Genomic DNA, 24,732 nt, shown 5'->3' with positions numbered 1-24,732 from the left:
AGCTGGGAATGGTTAGAAAAGTCCATTATATCTGAAAATATGAACATATCCTTGACATCATTATGGTACTGTCCAGGAACTCCTGTGTTTTTTTGTGGTTTCGTTTTTGTGGTTTTGTATGTTAAAAATGTTGGCATAATAGCCAATATCAAATCAAATCAAATCAGACTTTATTCATATAGCACCTTTCGTGCAAAATTGCAATCCAAGGTTCGTAACATATAATGAAAATACAACAATACAATCAAAATACAACAATACAGTGAAAATAAACGGCGATATAAGGAAATGATAGTATAGGAAATAAGAGACATGGTAGAAGAGAGAGCCCAGTGTTGCACAGTAGAAGAGGGTACATTACAATCAAATGGATTAAGAGAATGCTAAACAAAAAATCTGTCTCGAGATTTATTTTCAAGGTGTTTACAGATTGTGATGCCCTCAGTTCCTCTGGCAGGCTGATCCAGAGGTGAGGACTAATAGACACTAAATGCCGCCTCCCCATAGTTCTTTGTTCTCACACAGGGAACAACTACAAGGCCAGTGCCGGAAAACCTGTGTGATCTAGAGTGAGCATATACGCATGTCTGACAAGTATTCAGGTGCTAGTCCATTGAGTGATGAACACCAATAAAATGATCTTACAATCTATTCTAAAACTGACAGGCTAAAAGGGACTTTAAGACAGGTGAGATGTGTGCTTTCCTTCTGGTCATGGTCAGTAGATGTGCCACCATATATCATCTTCTGTTGCATTCTTGTTTTTGTGTGTGTTTGTGTGTGTTTGTGTGTGTGTGTGTGTGTGTGTGTGCGTGTATGTGTGTGTGTGTGTGTGTGTGTGTTATGTGTTATTAAACCCCTTCAGCTTTTTTGCTGTTATCCTGCAACCACAGATACTATATGATAGACAGCGAGGTCATGATAATGTAGAGGTACACAGTGCAAGGCTCTTCCAGGTGATCTATCTCTGTGTTCTGGCTCTGTTCGGCCCTGAAATAGAACACACCTGGATCATCATCACTCATCGCCACAGCTGGCCAACTAGGACATCATCATCAATTGCTTTTGTATACGCCCTGACTCAGCATATTCTCATTTCTGCTCTAAATTCGAAAGAACCCAGATGCCAGGCCATGGTTGAAGTTTCCTAGTTATGTATGCCATGATGCACATTCCCAGTGTATCTTCCTTCATGAAATAGAATATACAGCAGAGGTCTTAAAACAACACACTTCTATTCACTTGTACTGTGTGGAGAGGGTATAACTTCAATACAGTAGAAATACCACATTCTTGACGAGAAAACAGTAGTATTGATGACAGACCAGTATTGATAACAGACCAGTATTGATGACAGACCAGTATTGATGACAGACAAGTATTGATGACAGACCAGTATTGATAACAGACAAGTACTGATGACAGACCAGTATTGATGACAGACCAGTATTGCCTTTATCCTCATTTTGTGGTATAGTGCTAATGACTGAAGAGATCACAGATTGATTTAATGAGGTTGCATTAAGGTTGAATTTATTGTCATCTATTAGGAAACCAGATTGAAGGGTATGCCACTTAGATTTCAGTAATGAATCACTTTAGTGATCATGAGAGGTGATTGATGAGTGACACATACTACTGTACATAGGGGACTGGCCAAAAGGCAAAATAGGCAACTGCCACTTTACTCTAAAATCAGTGGGGCTGAATTATGTTTTAGGTAAGGCACTGATTTTACTGAATAATCCATAAAATGTGTATTGCCAGGGCTTTTGGTGGCCATGTCTCGGCACAGCAGTGACATTACAAAAAGGTCACAGAGTTCGGAAGCATTTACCAAAAGTGCACACATAACACATTGTAAGTCACTGTTCAGGGACTGGTAAAGTATTGTTGTGGTTTTATGCCTCATACCTGGGGGGTATTCCATCAATGTCGCTAAAGGAAAATCCAGGCTTATTTTTGATTGGTCTTGTGCCTAGATTTTCCTTTCGCGACGTTGATGGAATACCAGCCAGGTCACAATTCTAAATCTTCTAGTTTATTTTCAACTCAATAGAGAGAGAGGGTACAATATCCATTTAGCAGAGTGTGTGAGCGTGTTTGCGTGTGTGTGTCTGTGTGCCTGAATGCGTACGTACGTACGTACATGTGTGTGTGTGTGTTCGACGGCCCTCTGGCCTTGTCTGGCCTGTTACAGTTTTTTACGGTCGCTAAGTCACAGTGTTCAATACTGAAGCCACAGAGTCACAACTCTTCATACAGTCTGCATTAGTAACACTCATGTTGGCCAATCACTTCATTCATGTCTCAAAAGAAGCTCGTTCAACCATACACTGGCAACACTACTCAGAAAGCATACGCAGTCATTCATAACATTCTGACTTACAAAACACTAACAACAGGGAGCATTACATAGTTTGAATGATTTCATTATAAAAATGAATTCATTATAAAAATGGTTTGATTTATAGTAATCATAGACAGAATAGTTGACTGTACAACTGTAAAGTATTAAGCAACAAGAATGAATCAGAAATGCCGCAATTTGCTTCTATCCTTTAGTGTATTTTTTTTGTCCAGTATCTTTGCAGAAAGTAAGTTACGGTACATTTACTTCAAAGTACACTACATTTACTTGTGTAAAATGAAAAGTGGAAAATAAAGTGGAAGATGCAAAGTTCAAACAAAAAAGAAAAACAGAAATTCCAGGGCTACAATACAATAGCAATCACACCAAAAATGTCTCACTCCTGAGGGTTTTGGTCCACCCTCAGGTCTGCATCTGGTCACATCTAATGTCTTCCCTGGCAATGCATCTAGTCTATTTCATTTCATTGTATATATTCTGCTAATATTTTCTAGACATTTCAATATGATTACTGCAAATAGTGAAAATACCACCGCTCATCCTTTATCAGACTTTGCTGAGGTGCTGGAACTGAAGAGTATCAATAGAGTGCAAAATAACAGCATCTGCACACTCAAACACTGCGCAAAAAAACTGTTTATTGCGAGCTTTCTGTCTTTCTGTCATCTGTCAAATACTGCAAAAATGCACCAAATCATTCTGTTTTGAACATGTTCTTCAGAGTTTTGAACACAGTATGTTAACAATGAAAAAATATGGTGCAAATACATAGTGTTTTGCAGGTGGGGGAGTTTGAATGAGAGAAGTGTTATGGCATTTGGAGAACATAGTCATTGAATGCATTTTGTATGAAAGCAATGCACAAATCACAGAGAAAGAGTCACAGTTTTGTTCACATGGGCTTCTGCTCTGCTGACTGTATGAAGAGTTGTGACTCTGTGACTTCAGTATTGAACACTGTGACTTGTTTGTCCAGGTAGGCTACCTGGTGGGCGGGGCTGGAGCCCGATCAGGCGGATTAGGGGCAGCTGGTGGGCGGGGCTGGAGCCCGATCAGGCGGATTAGGGGCAGCTGGTGCGCCTCCAGTCTCCAGCTCTCTCTCTCTCCACCAGCACCATTTATTCATTTGTTATGTTACTTTACAGTTACACCATCCAACACCCTCCACACCACACTTTCCACTGCATCCACTCACTTACACTACTGATATACTGTTAAGTATATACTTACTAATTAAGATATACTGATAAATTATCTTTATTAAATTCTTAATTCTATATTGTTTATATGGTGTGTGTCTCCCTTTTTGTTATGGCCCAGAGCCAGGTCGTAACAGTGTGTGTGTGTGTGTATGCACGCTTGTTCATTTCCATGTGCTCATGTGTCACTCACATATGTCTGTCTGTCAGTTTGTGAGATAGGAACTGAAACCTGATTGGTCATGGCAGGGCTGCACCACCTTCAGAGTGGCGGTTGTGTGTGTGTGTGTGTGTCACAGGACATCACAATGTCACAGCACGTCAGAAACACACACTGTCACACAGTGGTGTTATGCAACATGACAACTCTACACTGCACACTCTCTCTTACTCCAACAGTCCCCTCCAGACTCGACAGCAAGCTCAGGGACTTAGGCATTGACCCCATCCTATGCAACTAGATCCTGGACTTCCTGTCCGACCGTAAACAAGTGGTGAAGATGTGCTCTAAGTGTCCGCCCCTCTGACCATCAGCACAGGACTCCCCCAAGGCTGTGTACTAAGCCCCCTCCTCTACCCTTTTTTGGCATTTAGCAATTTTGGCATTTAGCAAGTGCCATATTCCAAAGCGACTTACAATCAATACATTTGACAAAGTAAGTGAATCATCAATCAACCAGTCGTAGTAGGAAAGAAATCTAGCTCAGGCCAGCGGCCATTGGCAGTCGTCGTGCTAGGAGAATAATTCGTTTTTTTATTAGTAGACACTGGATAGATATTACAAGTGCAAGGGGGTAGTATAAATATCAGGAGAAACAGTCAGGGGGAACACAGTGCAGGGGGGTAGTAGATGTCTCAGGAGGAGCAGTTAAGGTGTAGCTTGAAAAGAGTGACTCTGCAGTTCTGACAGCCGTGGGAAACTCGTTCCACCATGCGGGGAGCCAGTGTAGTGAAGAGACGAGACTGGGCAGCGTGACTGCCGTGTTGGTGTAGGGGTGGTGGAGCCAGTTAGGTAGCAGAGGTGGAGTGGAGTGAACGGGCTGAAGTCTGGGAGGTGACCATTGCTTGCAGGTAGGCTGGGGCTGTCCATTTTGCTGCCCTGTAGGCGAGCACCAGGGTCTTGAATCTGATGCGAGATGCTATCGGGAGCCAGTGAAGGGTGTGAAGGAGGGGGGTAACATGAGAGAATTTGCGGAGGTTGAACACCAGATGGGGGCATTCTGGATGAGTTGCAGAGGTCTGATGGCGGAGGCGGGGAGCCTGGCCAGGAGTGAGTTGCAGTAGTCAAGGCGGGAGATGACCAGTGACCAGGTCAAGAGTTGTGCTGCTTCTCTGGTGAGGAATGGACTATTCCTTCTGATGTTGTAGAGGAAGAATCTGCAGGAGCGGGCTGTCACTGCCATGTTCTCTGCACAGGACAGACGATTGTCCAGGATCACTCCAAGATTCTTCACGATTCACAAGTGAAGTCAACCGCCTGGCTCATTACAGCCAGGTCAATAACCTCACTCTCAATGCCGACAAGACCAAGAAGCTGGTGGTGGACTTCAGGAAGAACAGGCAGGCACAAGACCCCATCACCATCAACGGGTGTGCTGTGGAGAGGGTGAGCAGAATAGAGTTTCTGCAGGTTCACATCAACAACAACCTCATCTTGGATGAACACACCAATCAGGTGGTGAAAAAAGCACAACACCACCTCTTCCATCTCAGGCGGCTGAGAAGCTTGGCCTAGGGCCTAAGATCCTAGGGGTCTTCTTCAGAGGCACAACAGAGAGCATCCTGACAGGCTGCATCACTGCCTGGTACAGGAACTGCACTGCCCAAAACCGCAAAGCACTGCAAAGGGTAGAGCGGACAGCTGTGAAGATCAGTGGATGTGAGCTTCCCTCCATCCAGGACACCTACAAGCACCGGTGTGTCAGAAAGGCCCCAGGATTATTAGGGACCCCAGCCACCCCAATCAGAAACTGTTTGAGCTATTGCCGTCTGGGAAACGGTAGCGAAGCCTCGGGGCTAAAACCCAGAATCTGTCAAACAGCTATTTCCCCCAAGCAATCAAGCTCCAGGACCAACCCCCTAACCAACCTGAGATTGCCTTCAATAGCTTCAGACAGCAGAGACAGACATACAGACAGCTTCAGACAGCAGAGACAGACATACAGCAGACAGCAGAGACAGACATACAGACAGCTTCAGACAGCAGAGACAGACATACAGACTCTCTGTCCTGCCTCTCTTACCACATAGGGTCTAATCCAACTCTGCTGATACAACTATCATTAGCCTCTCTCTCTCTTCGTTACAATGCTCTCTATTTCTAGTTTCTCTTGAAACTGATGTTTTGCTCTTTCTGGTACACAGTATATTATCACTGTATATTTACTGTATTATTTTCATTCTCTATCCCTCGTACCCACTCTCTCTATCTCTCTCTCTCTCTCTCTCTCTCTCTCTCTCTCTCTCTCTCTCTCTCTCTCTCTCTCTCTCTCTCTCTCTGTATGTTAGATTACATTGTTATATGATGTTATTATGTACACACACACACACCAACACACACACCCCCCTGTAAAAAGAAACAACGTTTATGTTATTCTTTTGACTGTTAACTATATTGACATAACACTCACTATCCGTTTCCCTCTCTTACTACAGGCAACTCGCTGCTTTGTGCTTTTTTATTTATTTGTTTTATTCTACTTTCTCGGTCGAAAAACAATTGAGTAACTGCTCTACTTTCTTCTCCATCCAGGAACCTGGGGAAGTCGGGGCTCAGAGTGTCCTGCTTGGGACTGGGTAAGTCCATTCCTAACCCCTCTAATTCTGCTGTTTCTGGGGATACACAGTCATGTTTGTGCATGTCTCTCATGTGGGAGACCCAGGTTCAAATCATGCCACAGTCAGTTCAAATCATGCCTCAGTCAGTCACTATTTGTCTACTCATGTCACTATTTGTCTACTCATGTGAATTGATAGAAAACAAAGCAAATCTTCGGGGACTATTCATACATATTTACAGTCGTATCTGTGCAGAGAGATCTTCTGTAGTGCAGTACTGATACCACAATATCTAGCATCTGGAGAGAAATGTAGAACAGTCAAGTCAGCGCTTATATTAACATGAAAATACCCAATGGGGCTGCCTGTGTGTGTGTGTGTGTGTGTGTGTGTGTGTGTGTGTGTCTAACAGCATTTATCCTGCTGTTATTTGATACAGACGTGTGCTGAGTGTGAGATGCCTGTTGTTTCTCAGTAAAAAACCCTCTTATATTTGAATGGCTATGATGTTATCCTTCACCCACGACTGCTGCAGATCTATAATCACCTCTTACCATGGGCCTTCGCTGGCTTGTAATTAGTCTTGTTTACTTTTTTCTGTTGCCATGGCATCTATTCGTGATTTAAACCTCTGATCTACAGTCTACCCCCTGTGGCACATTCACACCCTCTTTACCTCTGATACCATCTCTCTCTCTCTTCTCCAGTGCTCTGTGGCACATTGACACCCGCTGCCTCTTTCACTTGATGGAGGGCTCTTGTTACCTGGCTGGTAATAACTGCATTTACAATTGTGTACATTTTACAGAGAGAGGGTCAGGGGTGTGTGTGTGTGTGTGTGTGTGTGTGTGCGTCTATAACTACTGCAGAGAGAGAGAGATAGCCCCCTCTTTGCAATAAGTGGTTTGTTCTGGGTTCACACTAGCATGAGATAACTGAGGAGTGTGTTTTTCAGTCATGTGTCAGTCTGGCTAGTTCCCAGGCCAATCGGTTTATTCAGTACTGTACAGTAGAGGTACAGTAGAGGTACAGTAGAGGTCTTCACAGGTCCAAAACGTTGGACCTGTTCCAAATGGGACCCATTTGATTCATTCCAAACAGACTGGTGGAGAATCAGACCTGCACCTGTAAAGATGACCCCACCAGTCCCAAATGGAAAGAGAGAGACAGAGCTGTGGCAGCACCGACAATAATAATAATAATAATAATAATAATAATAATAATAACTTCTATAGCGCCTTTCATAAAGCCCAAGGACGCTTTACAATTCTAAAGGGAATGGTCAGACAGACCGTCGGATATCAAGTTATTGGGGTTTGGGTGGAGCTGTGAGGACCTTTTCTGTATAGAACAGCCCATAGGGCATGAGCATAACTCCTGTTTCTGTAGCATGAGGTAGTTTGTATAAGCACACCCCTGGACAGGCCACTAGTGGTACAGTACAGGTAGTTTGTATAAGCACACCCCTGGACAGGCCACTAGTGGTACAGTACAGTGACATCGGTGTACTGGTAGGAAGGGTAGAGATGGAGGCAGGAATGAGACGATATGGAGGGGAAGGAGGGTGGAAGTAAATGTAGGGGATGGCTGGCTGGGTAAGCTAAAGTGACTGAGGGTGGATGTCTGAGTCTAACTGTGCAGGTGGTGTAGGTACAGATACGTTCAGTCTAACGCCACCTGGCTGCTTCCCGCTGTGGCCTGAGCCTTCCTGACACACTGAGATGACCAGGGACACCAGGCCTGAGCCTTCCTGACACACTGAGATGACCAGGGACACCAGGACTGAGCCTTCCTGACACACTGAGATGACCAGGGACACCAGGACGGAGGGGAGAGGGGGAAGACACCAAACATGTTCTCACTGAGGGAACAATGCTGAAAATATGTTATGTACAGCCGATTATGTATAGCCGATTAGACGAATTCATATTCATATATGTACAGTATATCCATTCACCCAACTCAATGTAGGGCCGGTCATGATACTCCAATTTGCCCACCCATCATGAGGTTGCAACAACCTAACCTAAACATTTTCTAAGTTTCATAGGATGAGGATCTACAGTGCAGTGCCCTCCATACGTATTGGAAAGGGGAAGCTCTATACTCCAGTAGTTTGGATTGGAAATCAAACAATTACTAAGGGGTCAAGAACTCGAGATTCAGCTGGTTTTTAAAAACAAATTGGGTTCACCATTTAGAAGGCACAGTCTTTTTAACTTCCCTTAATTTAAGGCTCCAAAAGTATTGGAACAAATAATATAATGTCCAAATAAAGTACTCATGTTTATTATGTGGTTGACAGTACAATACGCAATAACTGCCTGAAGTCTCTGACCCACTGATCCCTCCAGACACTGTGTATAATCTCTGGTGAAGCTTTGCCAGGCTTGTACTGCAGCCATCTACAGTTGTTCTTTGTTTTGAGGTGTCTTGCCTAAAATCTTATCATCAGAAAATGAAATACATCAATTGTCGATCTGAAGATTGACTTTCTGCTTTTAGGCTCTGATACTCCCTAGTTGCCATGGCAGTATACTTTGGGTCATTAATCTTACTGTATTATGAAGCGCAGTCCAATGAGTTTGGAGGCATTTGCTTGTACACGAGCAGACAAGATGTTTCTGTACACTTCAGAAAACATTCTGCTGCTGCTGCCAACAGTTACATCATCAAGACAAGTTAGCCAGTTCTTGTGGCAGCTACACATGCCCAAACCATAGCACCTCCTCCACCATGTTTCACAGATGAAGTGGGCAGACCTTTTTTTCTCCAAACCTTCCTCTTGCAATCACTCTGGTACATGATAAACAATTAATCTTATCTGTCTACAAGACCATTTTCTGCTTTTTAGATACTTGTTAGCAAACGATCCTCCTTTTGAGGATAGTTCTTGTCTTGTCATTCTTGTCCTGCTGGACCCAACCCTTTCCTTTGAACCCCACATACGGTCAGTTACCAAGTCGGCTTTCTTCCATCTCAAAACCATCTCCCGTCTCCGCCCTTCACTCTCTAATAGCTTTGCTGAAACATTAATACTTTTGTCACCTCCCGCCCGGATTATTGTAACAGAGTCCTTCTTTTTGTTTCCAGCAAGGCCAAGAATCGACTACAATATGCCCAAAAGCACAGCTCAGCTGCCAGGATCCTCACCTGCACAAAACCCTGGCAGCACATCACCCCCACCCTGCAACAACTTCACTCCCCATAAAATGTGACAGCAGCTGGTGAAAGCGGGTAAAGTCGGCAAACAATCAAATTGTTCAGACTTATATTCTGAAAATGTAAATCAATTTCAAAGTTATTGAAAATCAATGACACATTCGCTAGACAAGCCTAAACATTGCAATGCAATTGATTGATTGATTCGGTGAGTAATCCCCACTACTCTACACTAACTAGGTAGTAGTGGCGATTACTCACCAGGAACACCCTTCCACCATCCATCCGGTGCTCTGATACTTTCAGTACATTCAAGACCAGACTCAAGACCATCTGTTCAGACTCGCCTTCCGACAGCATGTATTGTGTCCTGAGTAACACTATTCCCCATAGTAGCCTGAGCTCTTTCTCAATTTATTTTGGTCTTGACTATGATTTTATCTTTTTGTATTGTTGTTCTTTTGTTTTTCCTTTTTGTGTCCTTGAGTCTGAGAATGGCACTTTTAAATTAAATTATCATATGATTAATGATCTGCATTAGCTAAGTAAGTGAAAAGTAAACTAAGAAAAAAAAAAATATATGTACAACATACATATATAACCTTCTTTCTCTCTCTCTTCACCTTCATTTGTTAAAAAGCATTCGTCCCTGGGTGGGCTTGAACCACCAACCTTCCGGTTAACAGCCGGACGTGCAAACCAATTGCGCCACAGAGACTTGTACGGGTATATTTGTTGGACCCTTTTTTGGGGGGGGTTGGGTTCAAATACGGAAGACATTTTACATTTAACAGACACTTTTATTCAAAGCGAATTACAATTTAAGGGACATTCTCCCTGGAGTCACTTAGGGCTAAGTGCCTTACTCAAGGGAACCCAAGTGGTGGTTTCCCAGGTGTGAGTTGAACTCAGGACCTTCCGATCACCGGTCCTACCACTACCCCCACAAAAGGCTCCGCTGAGATTCGAACTCAGGATCTCCTGTTTACTAGACAGGCACTTTAACCAACTAAGCCACGGCGCCTACACAGTGATAACAAAAAACACCAGCCGGGAGGGCATGTTGTGAGCCCACCCAAGGACAAAGTGATTTTGTTAGAGAACAAGCAGAGTTTTGTCCTTGATGCTCCAGAAGAGGCTACACCGTTTGGACGGCATCGGTTCAAACAGACTGGTTGGGGTGACTGGGATCTTGCCTCTGTAAGGGATCTTTGTCCCCACGCCAAACTTCTTAAGTCACCTGAGGTGCTGCTGTGCCTTTTTCACCACCTGTTTGATGTGCACGTCCAGGTGACAACACCTAGGAACTTGAAGCTGCTTCCCTTCTCTACGGCAGACCCATTGATGGTAATGGGGTCCTGTTCCCGACTATTCATCCTGAAGTCCACCACCAGCTGCTTGAGTTCAACTTAAAAAGCATTCGTCCCTGGGTGGGCTTGAACCACCAACCTTCCGGTTAACAGCCGAACGCGCTAACCAATTGCGCCACAGAGACTTGTACGGGTATATTTGTTGGACCCTTTTTTGGGGGGGGTTGGGTTCAAATGCGGAAGACATTTTACATTTAACAGACACTTTTATTCAAAGCGAATTACAATTTAAGGGACATTCTCCCTGGAGTAACTTAGGGCTAAGTGCCTTACTCAAGGGAACCCAAGTGGTGGTTTCCCAGGTGTGAGTTGAACTCAGGACCTTTCGATCACCGGTCCTACCACTACCCCCACAAAAGGCTCCGCTGAGATTCGAACTCAGGATCTCCTGTTTACTAGACAGGCGCTTTAACCAACTAAGCCACGGCGCCTACACAGTGATAGCAAAAAACACCAGCCGGGAGGGCATGTTGTGAGCCCACCCAAGGACAAAGTGATTTTGTTAGAGAACAGGCAGAGTTTTGGAAGAGGCTACACCGTTTGGACGGCATCGGTTCAAACAGACTGGTTGGGGTGACTGGGATCTTGCCTCTGTAAGGGATCTTTGTCCCCACGCCAAACTTCTTAAGTCACCTGAGGTGCTGCTGTGCCTTTTTCATCACCTGTTTGATGTGCACGTCCAGGTGACAACACCTAGGAGCTTGAAGCTGCTTCCCTTCTCTACGGCAGACCCATTAATGGTAATGGGGTCCTGTTCCCGACTATTCTTCCTGAAGTCCACCACCAGCTGCTTGAGTTCAACTTAAGACATTATTTTCTTCTGTTGTTCAACTGTCTCTCCCTTTGAGTCAGTTACTCACCACACTTCTATTGTTCAACTGTCTCTCCCTTTGAGTCAGTTACTCACCACGCTTCTATTGTTCAACTGTCTCTCCCTTTGAGTCAGTTACTCACCACACTTCTATTGTTCAACTGTCTCTCCCTTTGAGTCAGTTACTCACCACACTTCTATTGTTCAACTGTCTCTCCCTATGAGTCAGTTACTCACCATGCTTCTGTTTTCATTACTAGGTTCATTCTCTGATTCTTTGATTAGATAGACAATATATACTGTATGTTTATAATGCAAGAGCTTGGATTGGTTTGAGGATGTCCTCTGGATGTTGTCACAATTACAGTGTAGGTCTATGGAAGTGGTTGAGAAGCACCAGCCTCCTAGGTGTTGTATTGAACTCAATGTGGGGGGAGGATGGGAAAATAGCTGTCCTCCTGCTACACCATAGGGCTACCGTAGTGGATGGGGTTGAGACTATAGTAAACTACTGTATACCTTAACCCTTGTGTGGTGTTCGGGTCAACATTACCCGTTTTACATTTTTACTTGGTGAGAAATGGTACAAGAATGCATTTGATCAATATGAAACTCCATGGCCTTGGCTTATTTTCTATGAAAAACATGTAAAAGTGAAAAAAACACATCCTACAATACCCCAACACATTTATGTCCTTCATAAGATGTTCGGGTAATTTAGGCCCGGATGCACAGAGACACACAGAAACATACACACACTCACACTGACACTCACTCACTCACACACCTCTGCTCTAGCTTTCCCGTGCCAAGAAGCCGTCTGCTCTCGCACTTTTTACCCTTTGAAGTGCAACATTGTAAACATTTTTACATTTTCTTGCACTGTACAGAACGTATGCAGCAACTGCAAAAAGTACATTTGAGGTACACACACTGTCACATTCTGTGCTTCATGTGTTGTGTAGACAGGCATACCCATGCACACACAATTGTAGCCAGTGGTATTTCAGAATTATTTGGGATTTTTCAGACATAATACTGTATTTCGACAGTGACAGTGAAAACAGTGTACATTCCGTTCGTGTTTTGTGATTCAGCATTTGCAGACATTTTTGAGAGATGTATTTCATAGCTATTGGCAAAAACAATCTTAGTTTGGTTCTTTCATTTCTATTCTTGTTCATCACCTGTATTTTCTTTACAGCTTTGATTATAATTAGATAAATGTGAAATTCAATTGAGAATATAAATTCAAAATAATAAACAGCAATGAAAACATTGTTTCATTAACATTTTTTCTAGATAAGTATGATTTATGACACCCAGGTCTTTATTATAGTGGATTTTGCATTTTCAAAGTTAGGGGCATCATGTGTGTAAAAACGCTTCTACTCATCATGCTGTCGTTTGGCCCCACCTTTTCCCAGGGGTCTGACACTTTGTGGGTTGTTACTAAGCATCCTCTGCTCCAGCCTCTCCAAAGGGCAGCCCCCTAGATCCACCAGAACAAAAGATATGCACGTTTGAATGTGTACACAGTACCTATTGTGCATTATTGGGTACAGTACCTGTTTGTGCCCACAGGAGGCGCCCTTTAATATTATGGGCTATTTTGGGGCTTTCTTGCGCCCTGAGTATACCCCCTTGTATGGGTCACCCTTGGGACTAGGAGCACCGTGTCAAGACAAGTGCTTTTAAAACCCCAATGATGTCCCGGGTCAACTGGACCCGAACAGTACGAAAGGGTCCAAAAAGTGAACATCACACAAGGGTTGATTGCAAAACAATGTTTTAAACAGGCATTTGGTGACATGTAAAAATATTTACTATAGTTTTATTAAATACACATAAAAATGACATTTTCAGAAATTCACTGAGTAGGATGGTAATCCCCTTCCCAGAGGTCTCATTTACTAAACATATTATTGTTGGCAGAGCTGTAGTAGGCTATATTTCACATCCTACTCGTGCATGCTATATGATAGCTTATACAGAGGATGGACACTATATTTTACTTACTGAAAGGTATCTATCATAATCCTGGAACTGTCTGCAACGACTCCTCTGCTACTCTATGCCATAACTAACTGGTACTCCATGAAGATTTTGAACGAAATAGCACAACAGGTTTTTTATAAGACTCAGTGTTGAAGGTTATTTCTTTCACAGTTGCTGCATGGAATTGACTTTTTATGCCTATATTTATATTCCCCATGTTTTGTCAGTGTTACATAATCCTGCCTCTCAACACTCATTTCATGTCGGTATTATGATAGGCATGGATTTTTAAACTAGAAAGTTGTTCCCCATACAGTCTTTCTGACAATTCGTAATGAATTCGCCCTTTCTGTTTTTTGAATGTGCCAAAGTAGTGCAGGCCTACACTAATGAGGTATAGTCAAAAGCATTTCATTCAGAAATATTTTATTAGACATATATATAGTTCCTCGAAGCACCATTTATTGTAGGTCAATGTCAATAACTATATAGAGATGTGCAGAATAGGCTACATGTATGAAAATAAATATGAAATCAGGTGCAGCGTGCCTTCATCACTGGTGTGTGTGTGTGTGTGTGTGTGTGTGTGTGTGTGTGTGTGTGTGTGGTTGCGTAGGACCTCTTGTTAATTAGTTGAGAGGAGCAACAAGTCACAGTCTGAGTGAAAGAGTTATTGATCAGCAAAATATGACTCATCAGCACTTTCTGAATAACCCCCTCACCCCTCACTTTTATCAGAATTGTATCTTCCTCTCTGTAGTGTAAGTGTAGTGTTTGAATTACAAATGATACACATTCATACATTTTCTTATCAGTTATTAGGCCCAATTTTGTGAAAGTTAAACATGACACATTTCATCACATTTTAAAGCAAGCATATACGTATATATATAGTTTCAAAAATAAGAAAACAAGGAAAAAGGCCTTGTGCAAAAGTTTAGGAACCCTGTCAGCTAGTACTTTGTAACTCCAACTATAACAGCTTGCAAACGCTTCCTGTCGCCAGCTAAGAGTCCACTTCTTTTTCCCCCATTCTTCCTGGCAGAACACCTCTAGCTCAGACATATTCTTCGGCCTTCTTGCATGCACAGCATGTTTGAGATCTCTCCACAGATTTGGCCATTCCAAAACCTTCATCCGTCTTTCCTGGAGGTACTTCATGGTTGATTTTGAGGTATGCTTCGGGTCATTGTCTTGCTGGAATACCAAACCTCTCTTCAACTTCAATTTCAGGACTGACCTTCGAACATTAGCCTCTAGAATGTCTTGATATTTGATGGAATCCATTCTTCCTTCTACCTGCACAATATTGCCTGTGCCCCCAGCTGCTTCACAACCCCAAAGCATAATGGATCCACCTCCATGCTTAACAGTTGGCAGGTGTTCTTCTCTACAAATGCTTCACCCTTTTTTCTCCAAACATACCTTCTTTGGTTGTGGCCAAAAAAGTTGAATTTTGGTTGCGTCAGTCCAAAGCACATTGTTCCAATAGGCTTCAGGTTTCTCAATGTTTTCTTTTGCATACTTCAGATGCTTAATTTTGTGTTGAGGTCGTAGGAAAGGCTTCTTTCTGGCAACTCTGCCATGTAGGTCTTTGTTGTGGTACACTGTATTGTTGTCCTGTGAACAACTAGACCGGTGTCTGCTACTCTTTTTTGCAGATCTTTTGCAGTGATGTGTGGGTTCTTCTGAGCATTTCTCACCAGATCTCGGGCCATTCAATCTGAAATTGTTCTTGGTCTTCCAGATCTTGCCTTGACTTCAATTGTTCCATTTATTTTCCATTTTCTGATGATGTTTCTGACAGTGGAAATGGATAGTTTGAAACTTTGCGAGAGTTTTTTTGTAGCCTTCTCTTTTATAGTGGAAGTGAACTATCTTGATTCTGACATCCTTGGACAACTGTTTAGAGGAACCCATGGTTTTTAACACCAGACACAACAGCCACCGCAGTCGGATACTTTAGAAGGCATGGAGTTACTTCAGAATATATAGTTTAAAAAATAAATCATAAATATATAAATAAATAACTTAAGTAATTCACCTTGGTCTGGGCCTTAGTAATCATCTTCTCAAAAGGTAACAAAGAATAATCCAAAAGGGTTCCCAAACTTTTGCACAGGGCCCATTTCCTTTTTTATCATTTAAAAACTCAGAAAAATTAAAATAAAAAGAAGCCTTGCTTTAAAATTTGCAGAAAGGTGTCATGTTTAACTTTAGCGTTGCAACTTTGATTAATTGTAACAGCCATTTAAACCAGGGGTGCCCAAATGTTTGCACCCCACTGTATAGTTGCTGTACATTTGATATCCCATATGGCTAAAATGAAGTAGGCTATCTGATAATGATCTAGAGATCTGATGGATGCATTGAGGAGAAAGAGTGATGGATAATAGGGGTAGAACATTGAGGAGAAAATTAGGACAGAGAAATACTTACGCAATGTCGATTAAACCTGCAAACCGAGTAATTCTGTGCAAGGTCCATTAAGGCTGAGCCTTTGACTCATCTGTCAAAGAGAGAGTGCAGCGCACAGACACGGCTATCTGTGATTAGCACTCTGGCTAGGACTATTTACCTACATTTAGAGGTTGTAGTCACTCGAACAAAAACACACACACATACACACAGGTACACAAACGTATGCACGCACCTACACACACATCTGTTTATAGTGTACAAACTACTGTGCAAGTTGGTAAATATGTGAGATTATGGTGTGGATTATAATTACATTACATAATTATCATTACATTCCAATTATGCATCTATATGTGAAGCCTGTTGGGGATTGGAAAAGAAGAGAACGCACACTGCAGCAAACCTGGGCGAGGTGCTGGCAACGGAGCAAAATACTATTGAAAGAAGTAGATGCTGCACACTTTAAAGCCAGTGAGAAGTACAGAAAGACTGTGTAAGGTAGGGAAATGAGAGGGATAGGGAAAGGTATTCTGCTGATGAGAAGATGGATAGCGGTTACTAAGTGTTAAGGCAGAGGTTGCATTTTGTTTCTCTTTTTCTCTTTTTTTAATTTATTGTATTTTATCTTTACGTTTTCTTTTACTGTTTCCCCCTACTTTTATATTCATTCTATGCTATGTTTTATTATATTCACTTCATGTTCTTAGTCCTGTTGTAAAGCACTTTGAGCTGCATTTCTTGTATGAAAGGTGCTATATAAATAAAGCTTTACTTACTTACTTACTTACTTACTTGATGAATTTCTATTATTCAGATCATATTCTGAATCATTCCTCACTAACCAACAGTTTGATTTAAGGTATAAGTTACATGTAAACTTGTGTCTGAGCAACAGTATATAGTAAGCCTTTCCTGTTGATTGAGGGATGTACATAGAAGTTGAAGTTGAAGATGCCCTCTTCTTTAATTGCATTTATCCTCAAGCAGAGGCTTCCTTGGTTTCAGTTGTATCTCACATGTCGTTGCAACGCTTCTACACCTTCAGCCAGGTATGCTGCCTTCATTTCCCTCAGATCTATTCTCTCTAGTTGCCAGGACAGCAGCTGCTGTAATATTATCTTCAATTATACATATACAATGTGAGGAGAAATGTCCTCTTCTGATCTCCTTGCATACATCTCGCTGGAACAGCTCAGATTTGTCCCATGGTGGTCAGTTAAATCAGTCTGCTCCTGTCGGCTGAGGATCACTAGGGTTGTCACAGAATTCAGGCCTGCAGATATCACAGAGATTCCAGTCAGCCTGTGGAATAACTTAATCTCTCTCTCTCTCTCACCCGGTCTCATTCTCTCTCCCTCTCCTTCTCCTTTAGGTACATGGGTGACATTTGGTGGACAGATCTCAGATGAGGTAAAACAAACATCTCCATGTATAGTATTACTGTAAAAAAAAAAAAAAGTACAGTAGCTCTCTTTAGATTGTGGTTCTCATAAATGTCTATTCTAACAGAGCTCTGGGTTGGAATAGACGCAGGTGATGTGTTGTGTTGGATCATGCCTTTGCTCTGTTCCACTTCCATGTTGCTGTCTCTGACGTTCTACAAAGGAATGTGTACAGACAGTGCTCTTATTTGCTCCAGTACAGTGTAATAATAATAATAATAATAATAATCATAATAATCATAATAATCATAATAATAATAACTTTATTTGTATAGCACTTTTCCTGCAAACGTTGCAGCTCAAAGTGCTTGATATACGTAGTGTAGAGAAGAGTGATGTAGTGTGAAGGGACTGAGAGGGCCTGCCTGTAGCCGGTGTGTTGCAGTCTATCCAGGGTTGGAGCGGCAGAGAGGGACAGAGAGTTGAGGGTCATCTAATCAGGGTAAGACCCTAGACCAAATCATACAAGCTAACTGTCACCCAACCACATGCTATGGGGCTGAAATGTCCCTATCACCTACATTGTCACACTATCCCTGCCTAAAGGACTATGCTGTACACCAACACACACACACACACACACACACACACACACACACACACACACACACTCACACACACACACACACACACACACACACACACACACTGAGGTTGCATATAAGTATACTCCCAAGGCCACATCCACTGTTGTCCTCATGATCTCTAGCCCACACCCCTCTGCCCTTGTAAATGTCCCCTTTTCTTTTGCCTTAAGTGCACACACACACACACACACACACACACACACACACACACACAAACACACACTCAAACCAATCATGTGATGTCTCATTTCTGTGCCACCACCAAGGAAGGGCAGACTCTCCCTGATGGTATGTTAAGCACGTGTTTAAGTATGTTTAGTGCGTGTAACCCTCTGATTCCTGGGACATCACATGCGGGATGACCTGACCTGGAAGGACAACACAAAAGGCACCATCAAGAGGGCACAACAGCGGCTATACACCCTGAGATGCCTCAGGAAAGAACACAACAAGCAGGAGATACTGGTGGCCTTCTACCGCGGCGCAGTGGAGAGCATCCTCACCTACGGCATCTGCAACTGGTTCAACAGCTGCACAACAGCGGAGAGAAACGCGCTACAGAGAGTCGTGAGAACAGCACAGAAGATCACCGGCGCCCCCCTCCCCTCTCTGGAAGAGCTGTACAACACACGCTGTCTCAGGAAGGCCTCCAAGATCTCCAGGGACCCGAATCACCCTGGGCACGTACACTTTATCAGGCTGCCCTCGAAAAGGAGGTACAGGACCCCGGCCGCTAAGACAAACAGACTGAAGAACTGCTTCTACCACAGGGCCGTCAAGGCCCTGAACACAGCAAAGGCCTAAGTTCTGGGCCCAGGACAGTCTGGACGGATTGTATGGCAGCTAGTGCTGAGGCACAAACATGTACATTTCAAGCCTGCAAACTGTGACACTTTAAATAACGTGAAAAAATACTTTTGTGCAATATGACAACCCTAGTTGACTATCTGTGCAGTATAGTACAGTGGATTGTGTACATAGCCTTTATTTATGTAAACCAGCTCCTTACCTTCTTGTGATTTTATTCTTTTTCTAAAAGTGTATTTTTTTTCCCTTTCCTAACACCAGGGGAGCCACCCCTCCTAAATTTCGTTGTTTGGTACCTGTACTGTAGCAATGACAATAAAGTCCATTCATTCATTCATTCATTCATTCATCATTCATTCATTCATGTATGTGTGTGTCTGTGTGTGTGTGTGTGTGTGCGTGTGCGTGTGTGTGTGTGTGTTGACTCAGACCCCTGCACTGTCCTCTCACTACTCATTAGGTCTATCCACTACAGGATAAGGCTCTACATTAGGTGGGGGGTTAGACAAGAGACACACAAGCTTCACAGGTTGACATTTGTAGTGGTAAACGAATGACAAACACATTTTGATGAATGGTTTATTTTGTCACCGGCACACTGGCAGACAGGACAGAAAGTAGGGAGAGGGAGTGACATTGTAGTGTGATATAGAGTTGGCTTGAGTGGTGTAAGAGGTGTGTTAAGACAGTGACTCTTTAGGCTCTATTTGACTAATTTCCACCTAAAACAATACACCCAAACTGCTTATAACATTTGATTGATTGATTGATTGAGAATGTTTATTTTGGTCCCCTATACAATTCACAATACAGATATAAGAAAATGTGCATAGTCACAATTTATAACATCAGGACCAAAAAGGTGTAGGCTGAAGCCGTGGCTTATTGCGCCTACCCTTGTTACATGTCCCCCCATGAATGCATAATCAAAACATTGAAACTTTTATAAACAGAAATGTCACTTACGCATGTCATCTTATTTTTAAATAATTGTTTTAATCCTTTTAATGTACTACACATTTTCATTTCCTTTTCAAAAGTATTCCATAAATTAACTCCTTTAACTGTTATACATCTTTGTTTTGCATTTGTTCTAATCTTTGTTTTCATAAACATACATATTCCTCTGAGTTCATAATTACTCTGTCTAACTTGAAATAGTCTCTGGATACAGTCTGGAAGCATCTTATTTTTTACTTTATACATTACTTGTGCCATTTTGAAGTCCACCAATTCTTTAAATTTGAGATCATAGGTGTTTATGAATAATTTGTTAGTTGGTTCTTGATAGGCAGCTCTGTTTATAATTCGTATAGCTCTTTTCTGTAGTAAATAAATTGGATTTGTGATTGTTTTGTTAGAAATTAGAAATATAAGTAAGTAAGTAAGTAAAACTTTATTTATATAGCACCCTTCTCAGCACGAATGCACAGGGTGCTTTACATATAATTTGAAACATCAATGATTAGACAACATAACAGGGCAAATTTGAAACATCAATGATTAGACAATGACAAACAGAAGGGAGAACCAAGGCGACTAAGCTGCCGAACAGAGGCGCGGCCATCTTGCTCTCGTCATAGAATGGAGGAACAGAGAGGAAACCGTTTAACACGAGACATAGTAGCGGGGGGGGGGGGTAAACATGATAATCAGATGTGAAAGCAGGATTGCCATTTGATAGGTAACACCTTGAAGTTTCTGTGGATATGCCCAGATCATAGTTCCGAATAACATACTACACATGACTAGGAGACAAATTGCAAATAAAATATCTGAAATGTATTTCTTAATTTTCAAAGTCTTCCACAGAACATTGACAAGTCTTCTATGGGTCAAACGAGCTGTGCTACACAGTGCCTCAGGAACTTGTCAATAAAATGTGTGATAAAGAATTGGGTTGCTACTGCTAAGAATAGAAGCTATACAGCTGTTTGTGATTTGTTCCCTTGAGACCTCTCCCAGGTGTCCAAATGCTTAACTTTAGAACCATAGACATGTAGTACATTATAAAATCCAAATACTTTGTCGAGAATCCTTTGCAGGCAATGACTGCCTGAAGTTTGAAACCCATGGACATCACCAAATTCTGGGTTTCCTCCTTTGTGATGCTTTTCCAGGCCTTTACTGCAGATGTCTTCAGTTGTTGTTTGTTTGTGGGTCTTTCTGCCTTTAGTTTTGTCTTCAGCAAGTGAAACGCATGCTTGATTGGGTTGAGATCAGGTGATTGACTCTTATAATACAATTGTTCCTTAAAAAACTCCTGGGTTGCTTACGCCGTATGTTTCGGCTCCTTGTCCATCTGTATTGTGAAGAACCATCCAATCAACTTTGCTAAATTTGGCTGAATCTGAGCTTATGAATGGCTTACACCTTGTGGTGAACCCTCTGTATTTGTTTGCGTGAAGTGTTCTCTTTATGGTAGACTTGATATGCTTACCTCCTGGAGACTGTTCTTCACTTGGTTGGATGATGTGAAGGGATTTCTATTTACCATGTAAAGTATCCTGCGATCATCCACCACTTCTTCCATGGACACTCACCAGTGAGCTCATGTTTTTCTCAGAATGTACCAAACTGTTGATTTGGCCACTCCTAATGTTCCTGCTATCTCTCTGATGGATTTTTTTTTAACGTACAGCCTAAGATTGGCCTGTTTCACTTGCTTTGAGAGCTTCGTTGACCGCATGTTGTGCAAATTATTTTAATTTAATCCATCTTAAATTGAGTCTATAACTAACTACCTTAACACGTAAAAACACCTGTGCGTGTCTGCTCTCTGTCTATTTTCTGGGCCGCTCTGGGCTTGTGACAACTATATGCTGCTCCTATACCACTGAAGAAATGAACAAAAACATTAGCTTGTTGAAGCTAAGCAAACGGTAGCTTGGTGAACTTGCTTACTGGTAACTTGCTTGTTGGACTCGCTGGCTTGTTATGTTAATTCAGCCTATTCAGCCTCCCAGGTATGTTCTGTATGCTATTGTGTAGCTGAATACCTGTTAATGTGTTACGTTAAGATACCTGACTTCTATTCAGCCTGTTGTTCTGTGTGCTATTGTGTAGTTGAATAAACTTGCCTTTCCAGATAAAATGTCTGTTCTTGGTCTTGGATTTTGTGAAATACATTTCTAAATAAATGCGATTTATAGTCCAGTGCGATTTATATATCGCACATTGTTTTGACTCATGCGACTTATACTCCGGAGCGATTTATAGTCCGGAAAATACGGTACTCAGATTGACTTTTGCTGAGAACTGTCAGATTTTGGAGACTGAGTGTTTCTCCTCTTTTGTTTTCTCGTATTCTAGTACGGTTGTTCTGTGATCCTGAATATTCCTCTAGTAAAAGAGTGACTTTATTTTTCAAAACCTTGCCTACGTCTCCTTTGTTCTGCTCTGCATCTGGGTCCAAAGAACTATAGTAACTCATAACATCGTGACTTTTCCCGACCTGAGATTCCCATTTCGAGTCCGGATGGAAACAACGTTTTTCCCTTTCACCTTTGAGGTGGAGCAGTTACTTACGATAGTGCTTGGTTCAACCGACTAGAATTCAGGCGAGAACAGTCGGGTGCAGTGTACCTGTGTAGCAGTGCATCTGCATAGCTTGAGACTTTTTTACTCTGCAAATTAAGGGTGCATTCACACCTATCTCGTTGATACGAATCAGGGAGCGTTTCCCCCCTAATTCGGTTCGTTTGGGCATATGTGAACACAGCAATCGTACTCTGCTACGAAACAAATCAACCGGACTGAGTCCACCTAGAGGGGGTGGTCTCGGCCCGCTTGCTATCGCTCCATGGAGCGATTCGTTTGCAGTGAGAATGCATGTTCCCCACAAACCAAAACAACTCAATTGCTATCGCATTTATGTCCCAAAACTTGAGCTTGTGGTCCACCACAGCTTGTAATATGATGGAATAATGGCATTTTCTATTAAAGTAATCTGCTGGTGTGTCAGGTGGAGCTCTGATGTTGATATGGGTTCCATCAATAGCACTAAAAAAACATTTGTCACGAAAGCCTTGTGCTATTAACCTAAACTCGGCTGCAGAGGGTGTTTTCATGTACTTTAGCGTCATTATTGCATTCATGGCCGTGATAACTTGTTGAGTAATAATGCTGCATGTGGACAAGCCTCCGCCAGTCAAGGTTGCAGTGTGCAACACGAATCGAACCAGGTTCAAGTGCAACATTGTAACATATTATGTATCTGAACAGTCTGAATCGAACCAAATTACAGGTGTGAATGCACCCTAAGAGATTCTAATCTTATTCAGAAATCATCAAAACTAAGAGATGTTATAATAAAGTTAAAAAAAACTCCTCTAACCAGTTTGTCATGCATTTCTTTATTCCAACACCGATGTTTTTGTTTAATCTCCTGATTAATCACAGCCTATTACAACACAACAAAATGTGGAAAAAGTGAAGGGCTCTAAATACTTTCCAAAGGCATTGTATATAAATGGAAATAAAATGGTAAGTGGACTGACTTATATAGTGTTTTATTTCAAAGCACTTTACAATGGCCTCTCATTCACCCATTCACACACCAATGGCGACAAGCTACCATGCAAAGCGCCTGCTCATTGGGAGCAATTTTGGGGTTAAGTGTCTTGCCCAAGGACACTTCGACATGTGGGGTATATCATACTGATATCGTAACGTATCTTGATGCGATTACAATTCATAATGTACCATATTAAGTGTGACTAATGATGAAAATAATTTACTAAAACACTTTCCAGGAGTTAAAAATAATCTGATGGTGGTTATGCTCTGACATCAAACATGGATATTTGCAAGTGCAAGACACATATTCCAACTTTCACAGCTATTATCACCAAATTGTGGTGGCATTTGGCAGCACTTCACACCGTGAATAATACCCACCCAGTGACTCACCTGCTGTCCCCTTGCACCTTCAGTGCAGGGACGAATGGCTTTACCACCTGGATCAGACGGGGGTCATTCTAGCATTATGTGACCTCAACTATTCACTGTTATCCATGTATTATAGCGACCTCTCCGCTGTCCTTCTCATCAGTATTATAGAGCAGGGTCTTCAAAATACTTAGAGAGTATTTACTCTACTTCTCGACTCTAAGCTTGTCAGCACCCATACTATGTTTGCAAATCAGATACTACCTACATTATCTGGTACATAGGAATATCCTACCTTGTGAGGTTTATCCAAGGGCAGTATGGGCAGTCAAATTGTGAAAATATACAAATTGCCAAAATGCAGGGTGTTTACCTCACAAGTATATGTCTCACCTGTCTCACTACTGTATATGCCTCACTTTGTGTGGCTTGCTCCCTGAAAATCGCTCCAAAGAAATTGCTCCAAAATGTACCTAATGATAGGGATAGAAGAGGATGGGTTGGATATGTACAAAAGTAGGTCGTCCGCATAAAGGGACATTTTGTGGGTGACCCCACCTATTGCAGTACCCTAAAACCTAGCCTCGCAACGAAGCTAGATGGTTTAAACTGACTAAAGGTTTGGTGGCAATCGCAAATAGTAGTGGAGATAAGGGACAGCCTTGTTTTGTGTCCCGATTGGGAGGAAAGAACCGTGAGTGTAAATCATTTGTAATAACTGAGGCTACTATATAAAAGTTTAATCCATTAAATAAAATCTTTACTGAAGCCCATTTTTCCCTGAAGGGAAAAAAGGTAAGTCCACTTGCCCTGTCAAAGGCCTTTTCTGCATCCAACGAGAGGACACATTCGAGGGCTTCAGAGCTGGGCGCATGGATTATATCAAGCAACTGCCT

At 42.2% G+C, this 24,732-nt stretch overlaps 1 protein-coding gene across 3 annotated transcripts in view; it reads left to right on the top strand.

Annotated features, from left to right (window-relative positions):
- Nucleotides 1-24,732, top strand: part of kcnab1a (potassium voltage-gated channel subfamily A regulatory beta subunit 1a) — a gene marked incomplete at both ends in the record, with an annotated part of 86,589 nt that overhangs the window by 39,080 nt on the left and 22,777 nt on the right. For all 3 annotated transcript variants that reach the window (XM_080542695.1, XM_080542697.1, XM_080542696.1), the window contains 2 exons: nucleotides 6,323-6,366; nucleotides 17,483-17,520. In XM_080542695.1, coding sequence (XP_080398821.1) covers nucleotides 6,323-6,366; nucleotides 17,483-17,520 — 82 coding nt within the window. The remainder of the gene's footprint in view (nucleotides 1-6,322; nucleotides 6,367-17,482; nucleotides 17,521-24,732) is intronic.

This window comes from Nansenia antarctica, assembly GCF_963989245.1.
Source record: "Nansenia antarctica genome assembly, chromosome: 12".
NCBI lineage: Eukaryota > Metazoa > Chordata > Actinopteri > Argentiniformes > Microstomatidae > Nansenia > Nansenia antarctica.
This window is presented reverse-complemented; position numbering and strand designations above follow the sequence as displayed.